This window comes from Eptatretus burgeri, chromosome 3 (assembly GCF_056783735.1).
Source record: "Eptatretus burgeri isolate ZD-2024b chromosome 3, Ebu_testis_v1, whole genome shotgun sequence".
Lineage (NCBI taxonomy): Eukaryota > Metazoa > Chordata > Myxini > Myxiniformes > Myxinidae > Eptatretus > Eptatretus burgeri.
The window spans coordinates 77,770,298-77,784,944 of NC_140963.1; the positions used below are offsets into that span (position 1 = coordinate 77,770,298).

Below are 14,647 nucleotides of genomic sequence, written 5' to 3' on the forward strand. Positions count from 1 at the left end.
CCCGTCAATATTCCTGGCAAGTTTCAATCCGATCGGACTGGCGGTCGTCGAGAAACGGCCATCACAGACAGACAGACACACACACACAGATTGCTGGAATTAGAGATAGATTATTTACGAGTTCAAGTGCCAGTGTGATGCTTGGAATGGAGGCAGAACTGCCCAGATTCCAACTGATAGAATCAAACATCACGTCCCTTTGTCCATCAGGAAAAACACTGTTGGTCCACGAATACAGCCGGTACGGGCTTGAAGGAAGGTCCCAGCATCAATCCCAACATCGTGTGCATCTGCTATTGGACAGCATTTGATTGAGAATGCAAACAGTGCTGAACATTATAATGTGGATGCATTCAAGATATTGATGTTGATCATCTCCATACTGATGGAGCACAAACAAAGACAAAAAGTGTTTCTTTTATATAATAAGTACAGTGCTGCACAATAAAACCTGTATTTCAAGAGTTTAAGAATGAATGCTTTACTGGTGAGGGGTAAAACGACTTTCAGGCCAACATGTACACAAATATTACAAACCATGATATAATTACATATATAATTACATATAAATTACATATAATGATGATACAATGAAAACTGAAATGGGTTCGTTTGGAATTCAATGGGGTTACCATGACAACAATGCTTGCAGCGTCACAAAGACAATCGGTGGGATGCATTGTGTGTTCACCTTTTTGAACATTTCGACCATTCTGCCACATTCGCTGCTACGATAATGGTCGTACCTTGTTGTGCTCTTGAGTTTTTTCAAAGAATTTCAAGAGGATATGTTTCCATCGCACCTGCAAGTGCGTCCAGGAGTCTGGACTATAAGGAAGTCTTACCAGGTAAGTGGGAAACAAAGAGAAAGACCGTCCCTGATGAACGGAGGATAAAGGTTTAAAGATCCCATTGATGAGAATGAAAAGGAAGTTTTAGGAACGGAGCAGATTGTGATATTCAAGAAATTATGACGGTTTGATTACGATGTGAACAATTGTTCTCTTAAATCTTGTTACAAGGAAACCACACCTGTTCTGGAATGTTTGATTTGTTTACTGGGCCTATGGTCAGAACGTCGTGTTTCAATTTCAGTTTGAAAGGATCCTACTTAAGGATTGTTATGAAGTAAATGTATTCCTGTTTTCATTGAAGTAACATTAATTGATTAAACTTGTTATATCCGTGTCCACAGATCTTTGGGGAAGGTTCCATCTTCGGTCCGATGGACGTTGGACAACTCGTGCCGCTTTGGGGGAGATTTGAGTTTGCTGTTGGGATCATCTCCATGGTGATACTTATCATCAACTCGCGTGCGATTTATTTATGGATGAACAAACGGTTCCGGTAAAGCTCTTCACAAGTCTTCATTTTATGATTGATCTTCAAATTAAGAACAGCAAAACTATGATCCCGATGGACCTCTCTACTGATGAATATGTTGTTATTGGAGTTTATATCTCTGGTGGTCCTCTGATTGATACATTTGTGCTACACAGAGAAATGTTCTCTCAAACGAAGTTCTGGTTTTTCTTGTGTGTTCACAGAAAGGACAAGAAAGTTGATGGAGAAGATGAGCCTGATGAGGAGGATAAAGATGTGGAAGAAGTGGAAGATGATGATGATGAGAGATTTGATTCAGAAGACGAGGAATGTGATTGTGATGATGGAGACGACGGATGTGATTGCGACGATGATGATGGATGTGATTGTGACGATGACGGATGTCATTGTGAGGATGGGGACGATGAATGTCTTTGTTCAAATGACGATTCTAATTGAGGACAGGAACACCAGGTTCGCAGGGGAGGAGGGGGAGAGGCTCTATTTTGTGTTGTACAAATTCCAGAAATCTGATTTCATTTCAGTTGCAGTTTTCCAAGTAGTTTTCGATCAGACAAGGTCATCAGCACAGTTTACCAACCTCTGGGAGGAACGAGTTTGCATATCACCTGCTGAAAAGAGTAGTCTCTGTTGCAAAAAGACTATTTGGATGTTTGTGTGGTGTGTAAAGGGTTCTTAAGGGGTCGAAGCAGTTCAAACGGTGTAAGGTTCATACGGGCTCTAACAAAAAAAGGGATCAAAATGGATCGATGGGGTCTCAACGGGTCTAAAGGATCTGCGGGTATAAATGTCAACGAGGTCAAAGGATATATAGGAGTTTAAAGGGTCATGTGGGGTCTAAAGTTCGAAAGGAGCAACAGCAACAACAGAAGCAGCACGGTGTTGAGGGGCTGAAGGAAAAGCAGAACCCTCATTGTGATCACAGGCTGCAACAGCAATACAAGCAACATGTTACTGAGGGGCTGCAACAGCAACAGCAGGAACATCACGATGTTGACAGGTCATACCACATGCAGGACCTTCAACAGGTAAGCAATCTTCAATACTTTGGGCAGTTGGGGTGACCACACTAGGGCAAAGACAGCAAACCCCAAGATCGGGACGTTAAACTGAAATACATTTTGCCACTTGTTCTTTTATCAACATTGCTGTTTATACTTCCTTCGATGAAGAAGAATGGTCTTAGTTGTGGAGATCATTGTAATTATAACTTTGGTGGGAAGGTAACTTATTAACATGGTCATCGCGATGCAGCTGAAATCACAAGAAGTTTAACTTCCCTCGATTGGATTATTCACCTTTTCGTCCTTACCTGTTCCATCAGTGTATTCCCTTCTGTGCCCTTTCCTGAACAAGTTTTCAAACTGATGAAGATATCAATGTATTTATTCTTTTATGTTTTTATTGTTTCTTTTCTGAAGACTCCTCAGAAGAGGTGCTCCTTTACTCCCTCCACCCCCTCGAATGAAACCATCTTACCGGTTGGAACGTAAGTTGCCAAGATTCTTGCCTTACATTACAAATTATTCCGAACTTGATATAAACTGCATGTTCTTCACCCCCATCGTGTCCCTTTCTGTCTGTGTCTCAAAAGTGTTCAGAACAAACGAAAGTTTTGCTGAACTCTTATCCAGACAAGCACCAAAAATTCATCCAGTTGGTGAAAGTCTGGCATGAGTGTTAATGTATCCATATATAATTCATTGTGTGCAACTGGATGATCATTAAAATTATTTAAATCGATGGTTGGTAAAAAAAAAAATCGATGCAATTAAATTAATTAATTAAATCGATGAATGTTGGTAATTCAATCGAAGCAGGTTGGATGTCACGTGGCAGATTTCCAGCTTCTTCCTCATTTCCTCATCTGCCGTGACCAAGGCGAGTGGATTCTTCCCGAAACGTCGCCTTCTCCGATGAGTAGAAAGTTCAGATTTTTTCAATTATAAACTTTTCCTGCATTAAAATTTATTATTTGAAAAACGTTAATTAAAGCCAGTGGGACTTTGTGATGAAGAAAATCAAGGTGTGAAATTGAAGGCAAAAGGAAAGGGAAATTGAACTGAGATGCAGAAAGCAATGGAGAGAATACAGTGTTCCCAGGATTGTGTTAGAAGGTATTAAAATGATGAATGTGGTGATATATAGTGGTTTTCACTTCCTTCAGCTGATGTGTGTGCAGAGACCTAGAAAAGAGTTCTGCCTTGATCCAGCATATCAATTCTCCCTTGATGATCCAAAACATTCGGGAAAATCAGGAGAAGAGTTCCACCTTGAGGGCGCAAAATATGACACCGACATTCCAGACTCGAAAAACGAGTTCCATCTTGGAGACCTTTGGAGTTCTAAACCATCTATCCATGGCATTCTTGGTTGGATGGTGCTTGATGAGTGGTAAGTTCAGTTGATTAAAAATTTATGGTTATATATTATTTAATTCGATATGAGACATGTCATGTATTTATTTATTCTTTTTCAGCAATATCAAGAAAGTGCTGGGAAGACTTGAGATTTCCTGAGACAAATTTACAATATATCTCTTCCTTTCCACTTCTTCAAACTTGAAACAACTGAAACTTCATTCTTAAGATGGAACTGGAAGGAAAAACCAAAAACTTTGTTGAGTTGAAAAACTGTCTTGACCTTTTATTCTTATTGAACTGCTCAAAAAAAACATTAAACTGTTTTAAAAAATCATAATTCGTTGAGTTTTTTTAAAAAAAAATGTGTAAAAATGATTAATGATCTTGGGATTAGAGTTTGGTTTGGGTTTGGGATATGAAGGTGAGGGTTTGGCTTTTAGGTGTGAAGGTTAGGGTTTGGATTTGGGTTTCAAGTGTGAAGGTTCGGGTTTGGGTTTTAAGTGTGAAGGTAAAGGTTGGGTTTGGGTTTGGGGAATGAAGGTTGTGGTTTGGGTTTTCATGTGAGGGTGAGGGTTGGGGTTGGGGTGTTCGGGTTTGGTTTTTATCCCCCGCCGCACAGCAGAAGGGCGATATTGTTGTCACCCGGGTCGTCCAGCTGTCCGTCCGTCCGTCCGGGCGCCATCATTTATAGCTGTGAGTGCGACAACTCCTAAACCCTTCGCCATATCGATTTGAAATTTGAGTCACACATGTACCACCTGAAAAGGAAGAACCCCATTGATTTTGGGCGTGGCCGGATCCAAGATGGCCGACTGGGTCGACCATCTTTAAAAAAAATTTTCCGTAATAAATGGAAAACCGCTTATCTGATTTCAATTATTTTTGGTTACTACGTTCCTCACCCCTGGGGAACTTTTTCGGGATGATGACCAAATGGGGTCTTGTTTCCAACTCAACTCCCTCATTATCTGGAATATGTATGACCTCATTCAATAGCGGGGGATTCCCCATCTCTGATGGTACATTTCATGTGAGGTTAGTGTTTGGGTTTAATGTGTGAGGGTTTAAAAAAGAAAAACATTTGTATTCCTTGTCGAGGCTCGTATGAGAGCGAACACACAACACACAACAAGGGGGAGTGATGAGACAAGAGGAGTGGGAGTGGGAAGGACAAAACAGTGGGGAACAGAGACATTCGGGGATCTGTGGAAGGGAGATGAATGGGGCAGGGAACATGGGGAATACAAGATGGACATTACAGGGACTTTCAGGAAGGAAAGCAGGGAATTTGAAGGAGGTTGGCTTGGGTGGATTATCAGGGGTAGAAAATATCGAGGATTTGGATGTGGGATGATAAGAGGTGGTGTTGAACAGCTGTTTTGAAGGCCTGGAGGGAAGAATGGGATTGAACAGAGTGAAGGAATTTGTTTCAAAGGCATGGAAAAAATAGGAATGAAAGAGTGAAGGTGAGCAGTGATTCGTGATTTTGGTGGTTTTACCAGAAGGGAGTTGATGGCGGACCGAGAGCGCCCTGCGGAAATGTGGTGGGGACAAATCACAGTGGGAGCAGGGGGGGGGGAGGGTGAGGCTGGAGAGGAGACGGTAGAAGACAGAAAGACCACAGACCAGCCTGCGGTGAGAGAGTGAGAGACCCAAAGACTCAGCCTCATCGCGGGAGATGCCAATGATCGGAAATGTCTTGGTTTCCACAGCGTGAAGCCGAGAAAGGTGGGAGGCAGTAGCACCAGCCTTGAGGAGAGAGCAGTACTCCATCAGGTTGCGGACGACAACTTTGTTGGTGGTCAGGAGATCAGGTGGGCCAAGGAAGGACTTTGCACGACGGAGGATTCCCAGTCGGTGACTGGCTTTGGAGGCGAGGTTTGAAATGTGGCTTCCCAGGAAAGGTCATGGCAGACAGTGAGACCCAGAAGCTTGAAAGAAAGGACTTCTTCCAGAGTATTGTTGAGAAAGTGGATGGGGGTGGTTTCTAAACGGTCCTTTCAGAGAGACAGAGAGAGTGTGTGATTTGTCCGGGATGAAATACATGTTCCCCGTGTTGGACCAGTTTGTGATTTTACCCAGATCTGCAGTGAGCGAAGAAGCTGCTGCATGCCGATCTGAGGGATGACATGGTATGGCAGAGGGCGGAGCCATCATTAAAGAGATAAAGAGGATTTTCCAGAGAGTCACAGAGATCATTGATGAAAACCAGAAAAAGAACAGGGCCCAGAACGCTACCTTGAGGAACTACAGCCTGGACAGGAAGAGGGGATGAAAGAACTCCATTTACGGCCACACGTTGACTGCGATAGGAGAGGAAGTCTGCGAGCCAAGAGTGCAGATGGCCTTGGATACCACAGGAAGAGAGTTTGGTGAGCAGGGCAGGGTGCCAGACCGTGTCAAACGCACGCGAGATGTCTAGGGATATGGTTCTGATTTCATGTCCGGCATTGAGGACCTCCATCCATTGTTGGGAGAGCAGAGGCAGCATATCCAGGGTGGGGTGACCTGGTATGCAACCAAATTGAAGATTGCAAATCAAGCCATTGGAGAAGAGGAAGGATTTAATGTCTGAAGCGATGATGGATTCCATAACCTTGCTGATGATTGGCAGAAGGCTGATTGGTCTGTAGTTGAAGGGATCTGTTTTTGCGCATTTTTTTATGCAGGGAAGGAATGTTTACTGATATCCAAGCAGATTGCAGATGATGTTGGGTAAATGAGAGGGTGAATAAAACAGAGATAGTGTGAGCAAGAGCAGAAGAGCAGGTTTAGGACAAGTGGGCTGATGCGGTCTGGACTGGTTGCAGAATCTGAGTTGAGGTTTGACACCATGCTCTCCACCTTGTTACGAGAAAAGGACACAAAGTCCAGGGACAGTTGGGTGCGACTGGGTAAGGTGGGAAGAGAAAGCGATTGGTTTTGCACACAAGATTGAGCTGCAAACACCGAGTTTAGGCATTCAGCCTTTTCACGTGCGGTGTCAGCAGCGCGGCCATTTGAGGTAAGGGAAGGGATGGAGGGGGAACATACACCACAAACAGATTTGATTAGACACCAACACGATTTTTGAGGAGGGAGAGAGGTTTGAAAGTTCGGACTGGAGCTTTCAAAGATGATGTTTTCTGGCTCTCCTGAGAGGAGATACACACTTGTTCCAAGCTAAATGGAAGGAACTGAGACTACCCTCAGTTGGCTTTGCTTTCCATGAGGCAAACACAAGTTGTTTCAGGACAACTGCCTCACCACAAGCTTCAGTGAACCAAGAGCGAGAGGAAGGGTCGGACAACTGAAGACGACAGGGAATAAATCTGTGCATGAGCGAGAGCAAGTTTCTTTGAAAGAATTCCCAGGATGACTTGATGTTGGAGAAAGTTGCGATAGGAGACCAATCTGCAAGTTTGATGGCTGCTTGGAGATCCTGCCACTCAGCTTGAATGAAATGCCAGACTCGACGGCGGTGAGGTGGTTCTCTGATTATAAATAGCCAGAGAGATGTCCACTTTGACAACGACGTGGTCAGAAGAACCGATTGAGGAATTTCGAAAGAAATAATTCAGGATTTTAGAAATCTCACCCAAGTTGTTGACCTTTGGCTTTTGCTGACCTTTTGGTCCATGGTGACTTCAAAAATAATTCACAGTTTGAATTCATTGACCTGAAATATATATCTTTTTCAAGTTTCAAGTCAATCAGATGAAAATTGCGGATTTTTGAAATACCAGCTTTGTTGTTGACCTTGGGCCAATGCTGACCTTTTGGTCCATGTTGACCTCAAAAATAATTGGTTGGTTGAATTAATTAACCTGAAATATAAATCCTCGTCCAATTTTAAGTCGATCAGATGAAAATTGAGGATTTTAGAAATCTCACCAATGTTGTTGACCTTTGCCCCATGTTGACCTGATGAACTTTTGACCTCAAAAACAATCGGCTTCATCCTTATGACAAACTCTCCCAAGTGATGAAGCTTCGTGAAGATCGGCTTAAAATTGTGACCTGAAGGCAATAAAGAAACAACCAGACAGAACAACAATATTGACGAACCAATTTATTTGAAAAATGTTAGATTTTGCACGTAACAAACAAACAGGCAGAAAGAGGTGAAAACAAAACCTCCTTCGCCTTTGGTTGTGGGGTAAATGAAAGGAATGAAATGGTTGCAAGTCGAGCAGGACCCATGAGGGTGAGAAAACTACCTGCTTGGTGAGATACTCATTCTTCGAACGCTGATTTTGAGAGATATTCAGATTCGTGTGAGAACAGCAAAGAAAATGTTAAATGCTCATACATCAATACGTGTGTGTGTCTTCTCCATAACTCGAAAATAATAAAACCCAGCATCATGAAACTGTGCATGCATACAAATTGAACTCCAAGGAAGTGCAAGAGTGAAAAGTGGTTGTTTCGTTTCATTTAAACACCCCTTTTGAAGATAATTAATTAATGGCCTTTTGAAATTATATCCTTCATCAGGTGATACTCGGCCACCAAGCTCTGGGGAAAAAGACGTTTCTTGGGTAACCTCGCTGGGGAATGAAGCCGCCATGTTTTTTTGACCTGCTCAAGCATGCCCTGACTTGGAACAGCCCGCAACGATTTCTTTACGATAAAGATTTTTCTTTCACTTTCCTCACTCATATTATTGAATACCTGTTCATCACAGGTACAAATCACCATGTACATCACTTTTGTAAGTGCACTCGTTTTCACATTTGGAGCTTGGGGTGATTTCATGCATTATATGATTCGATTTTCCATGATCTACTCTCTCAGCCCAATAAAAGTACATCATCAAAATATTATTTCGGTTTTGAGGATCGGATATCGTTCGGACTAAATAAGTGTTGAAATCTGTTGTGAAATCTGATAATTTAAAGAAATAAAGAGCTTTAATAATTAAGCCGATATACCTATTTACTTGAAGCAAGCAAGGCTATGTTCCCTCGTCAAGCGATACACAGGAAAATGTGAAATTTCCAAATCATTAAACTTTTCTTTTTATCCTGTTTGGAGAATTATATTGTGTGAACAAAAATACAGGAACGTGCCATAATTGACCAGCTTCATTGAGCTTTATGATTCAATACATTCACTGCTCGACCTCACGCCATGTCCCCTACAGGGGATGCCTATCCATTGCGTCTGACAGATCTGTGTCTACATTTTCGGAGATTTTGCGAGATGCTCTGCAGAGAATCAAAGCAACACTGGTGAAAAATGGACGTTAAAAAAACAGTTATGACGTTTGTGTTGACCCTGAACAGATGTACCACGTGCCTCATACACAGATGAGCAGGCAGATGATGGATTATCTGCAATGTTTGTTTCACCGGCGATTGAACTTTGCGATGTCGCTAGGGTTGTTCTCTATTAAGCTGCAACTCTTTTGGAGATAAAGTCATTAATTGAAGGAATTCATTCTATTTCATTAACTGCTGTGTGCACAGTGAAGACCGGCTTTAAAGTTAAAGGCATCCGATATGATATGCAGCGCCAACCTGGCCAACCTTTCCTTATCAACCATTTCATTGGATTGCATGCATGAGCAATTAAACCACATACTGATCACCTTACAGTCGATGGGAGTCCTGCGCTATGTCCTTCTGAGCGAATCGTTCATTCAGTGAGGAAGCTTTTGCCCGCCACCTCATTCAGAGCGAGTGGTTCATGCTGTGCTGTCCTGAGCTAGTGGTTCGTGCTCCGTCACCCTGAGTGAGTGGTTTGTGCTCTGCTGCCCTGAGCGAATGGTGCATGCTCTGTCGCCCTGAACAAGTGGTTCCTGCTCTGACACCTGAAGTGAGTGGTTCGTGCCCCGTCACCCTGAGTGAGTTCTGAAATAACACCCGATTTCCGAGCCGTTTTCCACATTCACCTGATTTCTAAATTACCGAGCAAATTTTTTTTTCACACGAAACATGCAGCTATGTCTAAAGATTAATGTTTGTGAACATATCCCTGAAACATCTATATAAAGTTAATATAAATGCAACATTGTTTTTCGGTGAAAGGTTCTCGAGGTTTTTGGGTTGTTGCCAAATTCTGCCGTGTGTGTGTGTGTGTGTGTGTGTGTGTGTGTGTGTGTGTGTGTGTGTGTGTGTGTGTGTGTGTGTGTGTGTGTGTGTGTGTCTGTGTTTCATAAACCATCTCTCTCTCTCTCTCTCTCTCTCTCTCTCTCTGTCTCTGTCTCTGTCTCTGTCTCTGTCTCTGTCTCTGTCTCTGTCTCTGTCTGTCTGTCTGTCTGTCTGTCTCTCTCCCGGCTGGCTGTTGGTTCGTCGTGTGTACTGTCATGGTGGCTGCTTACTTCGTGTCGTGAGTGCCCGTCCTCCGTTGTGCCGGTTTGTGTTTTCCCTTCTGTGTGGAGGGGAGAGAGAGCTCGTCGCAGCGCGAGCCAGGGTATCGCCTGTTTTTGGGTGGTGCACTGTTCGTTCATTAATCTATCTATAATTCCAGCTGTGTGTGTGTGTGTGTGTGTGTGTGTGTGTGTGTGTGTGTGTGTGTGTGTGTGTGTGTGTGTGTGTGTGTGTGTGTGTGTGTGTGTGTGTGTGTGTGTGTGTGTGTGTGTGTGTGTGTGTGTGACCGCTGTTTCTCGACAACCGCTGGTCCGATCTAATTGAAACTTGCCAGATATATTGCTGCGGCCCTGAGGATGTGCCTTTTCAAGGTTTGATATTAATCGGACAAGTGCTTCCCAAGTTATGCCCATTTATTTACCAAACCAATGACAATGCATGTTGTTGCGTGGGCATGGCCGATGGGGAAGGGAAGCTCAGCCGTGTTCCTCATTACAGGTTACAACATACGGGCTTCCGGATAATGATGACTTCGTGTATTCTAATAATTTCTCGATTTCTCATGCGCATTTATAGATAAACACAATGCCCCAATTTATGATCGTTCTCATATTAGACGGTGCATAAATTTCGGTGACATCAGAGTGCTGGTATGCTCCGAAGCAGGAAGTAAATTATTGTTGCATGTTTTTTTTGTCCTCTCCTCTTCTCTTTGTGTTTTTCCTTGCGATAAAAGGCAAAATACGTTGGTGCTAATTGAATAATTGGCCATTAAAACTAAATTGCGAATCATCGGAACTGCCATATGTGAACTTCCGGACAGTGAGGACTTCACTTCCGGATAGTGACGATTACTGTATTCTTTCTCGATTTCTGTACTTTCTCGATTTTCTTTAACCCAATACCCAAATACAGTCAGTGACGATTACTGTATTCTTTCTCGATTTTTTTTCTTGATTTATCGACTTACTGTATTCTTTCTTTCTCGATTTCTGTACTTTCTTAAACACAATGCCCCAATCCAGTCGTCGTTTCCGAGAGCGAAGGAACGGCCTGTGTGGTTGTTGTTTCTGGCACACGGTTTGAAAGTTTTTTTTTTTGCATGTACGGCCACGCACGTACGGGCACGTGAGAGCGAAGGAACGGCCTGTGTGGTTGTTGTTTCTGGCACGCGGTTTGAAAGTTTTTTGTTTTGTTTTGTTTGTATCTCCGGGCATGCACTAGTTATTTAAAAGCCTTTCACTTTAAACCTGCTTTATTTTGGTTTTTATTTTGCTTGCCTTTCCTTATTTTGTTTAGTTCGCACCCTCTTTCCCAAACTTCGGGAAAGTAGGAGTGTATTTTTAACTTCCTCTTCCTCAGTGAGGAAGACGACGAGCGTTGCATCTTGGTTGTAACATGGCGGCGGCTCGCTCGCAGCACGATGCTGCTTTCGAGGTACGTACTCGGAAAACGCTCTAATTTGTGTCCCCCCCCCACACCCCCCCCTCCGACGGGGTTCTTACTGAGGAGATTGTTTTGGCCGTTGGAGACGTTGTCGGCATTGAGCATGTCCATGCTGCGTCACGCATGAATCAGAAGGTCGTGGTGTTCATCTCCGATCTTCGTCTTGTTCACGACGTCGTGAGTTCCGGGTTTACCACACACAGTGGTCACTTTGTTACGGCCTCCCCGATGGATGTCCCGGCAATGAAAATAATCGTCTCTAACGTGCCTCCTTTCGTGTCGAATCAACAACTTGTCTCTGTGTTGTCTCGTTTCGGGAAAATTGTGTCAAAGATCTCGATGATCCCCCTTGAGTGCCGCCATGACAAGGCAAAGCACATGATGAGCTTTCGGCATGCTGTTCAGCGTGCAACATTCCATGGTGCTGCCGGACCGTTGGGAGGACACGAGTTTGAAGGTTTCATTTAAGATTAAAATTGATAATTATGATTACCAAGTGTGGGCTTCGTCAGCGACTTTAACATGTTTTCTTTGTGGAGCCTTTGGCCATTTAAAAAGATTTTGTCCGAAAGGTTGTTGTTCGAAGTGTGGGGAATCGGTACATGTTGATGTTGATGGTGAAATGGTTTACGACCCACAACCTCGTCTGGTGGAGGAGGTGATGCCCAGTGAACCCAACGTTACCACTCATACTGTTTCCTCACATAGTGAGGACGGTAAGGATGATTTTGTCACTGTGTCAAAAAAACGTAGATAGTCTGCTCCTCGTGACCCCACGAGCTCTCCCAAGGGAGTCGTGCTGGATACGGTTGTTCGGGTAACTGAGGAACCTCATCGGAATGAAAAAAAGGATGGAATGGTTTCCGATAACGAGAATGTATTTCAGAGTGTACAGTGTGGTCCGGGTCCTTCAGATAGCGGTGAAGTGTCTCTTGGTGTTGCTGAACCGTGTGTAGAATGTCGGGAAGTATCAGCGCTCGGTTTTCCTGAGACAGATTGAAATAATGTTTCAGCTCCATGCGATGTTCGCGCCTCGACAAATGATCAACATGCAGTTTGTGAGGCCTCGGGAGAGGTGCCCGATGTAGTTGTACAAGATGGTGGATTGGACGCCCCATCTCATGTTGATGAAAGTGTAAAACAGGACTCACAAAATACCACCTTGCATCACTCGGTACCCCTCTTCGACGTGTTTGTAAAGGTCCAGGGTGATGCTTACGAACCCAGTGGAAGGTTATCTGGGCTGTCTGCTTCAGATGATGATGACATGGAGGTGATTGATCTGTCACAGTCATCATCTGATCATTTACAGATATCTCTGCAGGTTATTGTATTGTTGAGGAAATTCGCAAACCACCATTCAGGTCCTGTCGGTGAGATATCTCTGTAAGTACATGTGTCGTTAGCCCCAAACCCGTTGTTTAGAGGAAATTATGTGATTCATTCGGGCTGCGACCCTTTAAGATAGCTGTTTTTCTGTTCTATCTTTATTTTGAACCAACCACGTCTCAACCGCCATCACACAACAACCACCGACCGCAACGCCGCTTCACAACAACAACGCCAACAGCCACGACCTTTACCTTCACAACTCCCTCCCGCAAACATCGCATCACCGCCATTCCAAACGTCGCCATGGCCATGGACCACCACTTTAAACCCTCCACCACCTTCGCCTCTCCTTCTGCGGCCATTCCCGCACCGCTTGTGGGCACCAAGCGTCAGGCTGTCCTGGCCTCGTGCGGGACGCGCGCCGAGCCGCGGGTACAAAGTGCGGCCTTTCCGAGGAGAAGTCGGATCAGGAATGATACACGCCCACTTCTGATCCGTCCAATCAGCAAGCGCGGGGCGGTTTGGCCCCGCCTCCAGGCGCGTCGGAGTAGAATCGGGATATGCAAATTCGAGGATCAGGGGAGACTCGTGCCCCTTTTTCTCCGTCCAATGGGCGAGCGTGGTTCCACCCCCGAGCTCGTTCTGATCCAGAAATTTGCATATGGGTTCTCCTGCCGGACTATCAAGCGCCGAGCGCGGGGCGAATCAAGTCAGTTTTGGAGAACAGAGTGTGGCAGCGGCAGAGTGTGGTCGAGGCAGTCAAGTCGGGTCTGGAGAGGAGCAGTCTGTGGAGCCGTGAGTCAAGTCGGGTCAGGAGAGTGGCAGTCTGTCGAGGTTTGGAGTCTGTCGGGGAGCTGCGGAGAGAGAAAGCCTGGAGCGCGGTCGAGGTGATTTGCTGCAGTCGGCTGAGGAGAATTGCGGAGGGGACCGGATAGCTCGGGTCCGAGGCAAGGAAGATGGCGATCGGCGACGTGCTCGCAGTGGAGTCGCTCGTCGTGGGACCCAAGCAACCCAGCTATCCTCTATCCCCAGAGCATCAACAATTCCCCCCTTCCCCCCCCCCCCACGCTGAGATCGTGCGAAAAGGGGGCCCTGTTCCCACCCCACTCCAAGCAGCGCCAACGAAACCAGCGAAGGAGCGCGGAGTCGGGGCACCGCCACGCCGCCACATTTGCGGCTCATCACAAAGACACGGGTAGGATCCACCCGGTCTCGCGGCCCACAGGCCCCGTCTGCCCCCTTGTCTTTGAGGGTGGCCCTTTTCTTTTGCTTTTGAGTAAATGTGTTGTTGGCGCCGTCTTTAAAGTAAAACTGTGTAAGTGTTGCCGTGTGCTCACGTCGTCGGTTGTAGATCTGCATTGTTGTGTTTCTTTTGTTACATCTGCTTTTGGTGCGTAATTGTTGCAATTGTATATGTGTGCTCTCCGTGTGCCGTGGAATAAATGTGCCTCATGTTGAACTGTTTTTCCCGTTTCGCTTCGTCTTTTCTTTAATTGAATCTCCTTCTTGCTTCACGTAAAGGGTTGGTAGTGGGCTTAATACACCCGATAATGAATCAGAACCGTCGAGGCCGGCGATAACACCGCTCAGTTATCCCGATAGTACGGAACGGGTCGCTTAAGTGGCCCGTTTCTGGAGTCGACCTGCGGCGAGGTGCGATCGCCCGGTCTACCCTCCGCGTGGGTACTTAGGTAGGTCGAGTTTGGCGAACAACCCTATCCCACGCGGGGGGCCGATTGGCACGATCGTGGTGAGGCCGAAAGGCCCACCCGTGACTTGCTCCCGGCGTTAGTCTGAGAGGGTCACGACAGAATTGTCCGTCCGGTGGGCGATTCGAGTTACGTGGCCGTTCACACGCCGGCGGGCGCG

General features: G+C 45.2%; 1 protein-coding gene and 1 long non-coding RNA gene across 3 annotated transcripts in view; both read left to right on the top strand.

Annotated features, from left to right (window-relative positions):
* The first annotated feature begins 1,077 nt into the window (after nt 1–1,077).
* The window catches only part of LOC147030245 (uncharacterized), a 33,678-nt gene continuing 20,108 nt past the window's right edge, over nt 1,078–14,647 (top strand). Inside the window, exons 1-2 of one of the 2 annotated variants that reach the window (XM_085874108.1) lie at nt 1,078–1,347; nt 1,548–2,366. In XM_085874108.1, the coding sequence (XP_085730234.1) occupies nt 1,226–1,347; nt 1,548–1,782 (357 nt within the window). In that variant the 5' untranslated portion in view covers nt 1,078–1,225 and the 3' untranslated portion in view covers nt 1,783–2,366. Of the gene's footprint in view, nt 1,348–1,547; nt 2,367–14,647 lie in introns of those variants that run through there. The other variant, XM_085874107.1, reaches the window with a different exon arrangement.
* On the top strand, nt 2,712–4,044 carry LOC147030246 (uncharacterized). Its single transcript, XR_015056276.1, has 2 exons — nt 2,712–3,738; nt 3,824–4,044. It is a non-coding gene; the product is annotated as an uncharacterized LOC147030246 (long non-coding RNA).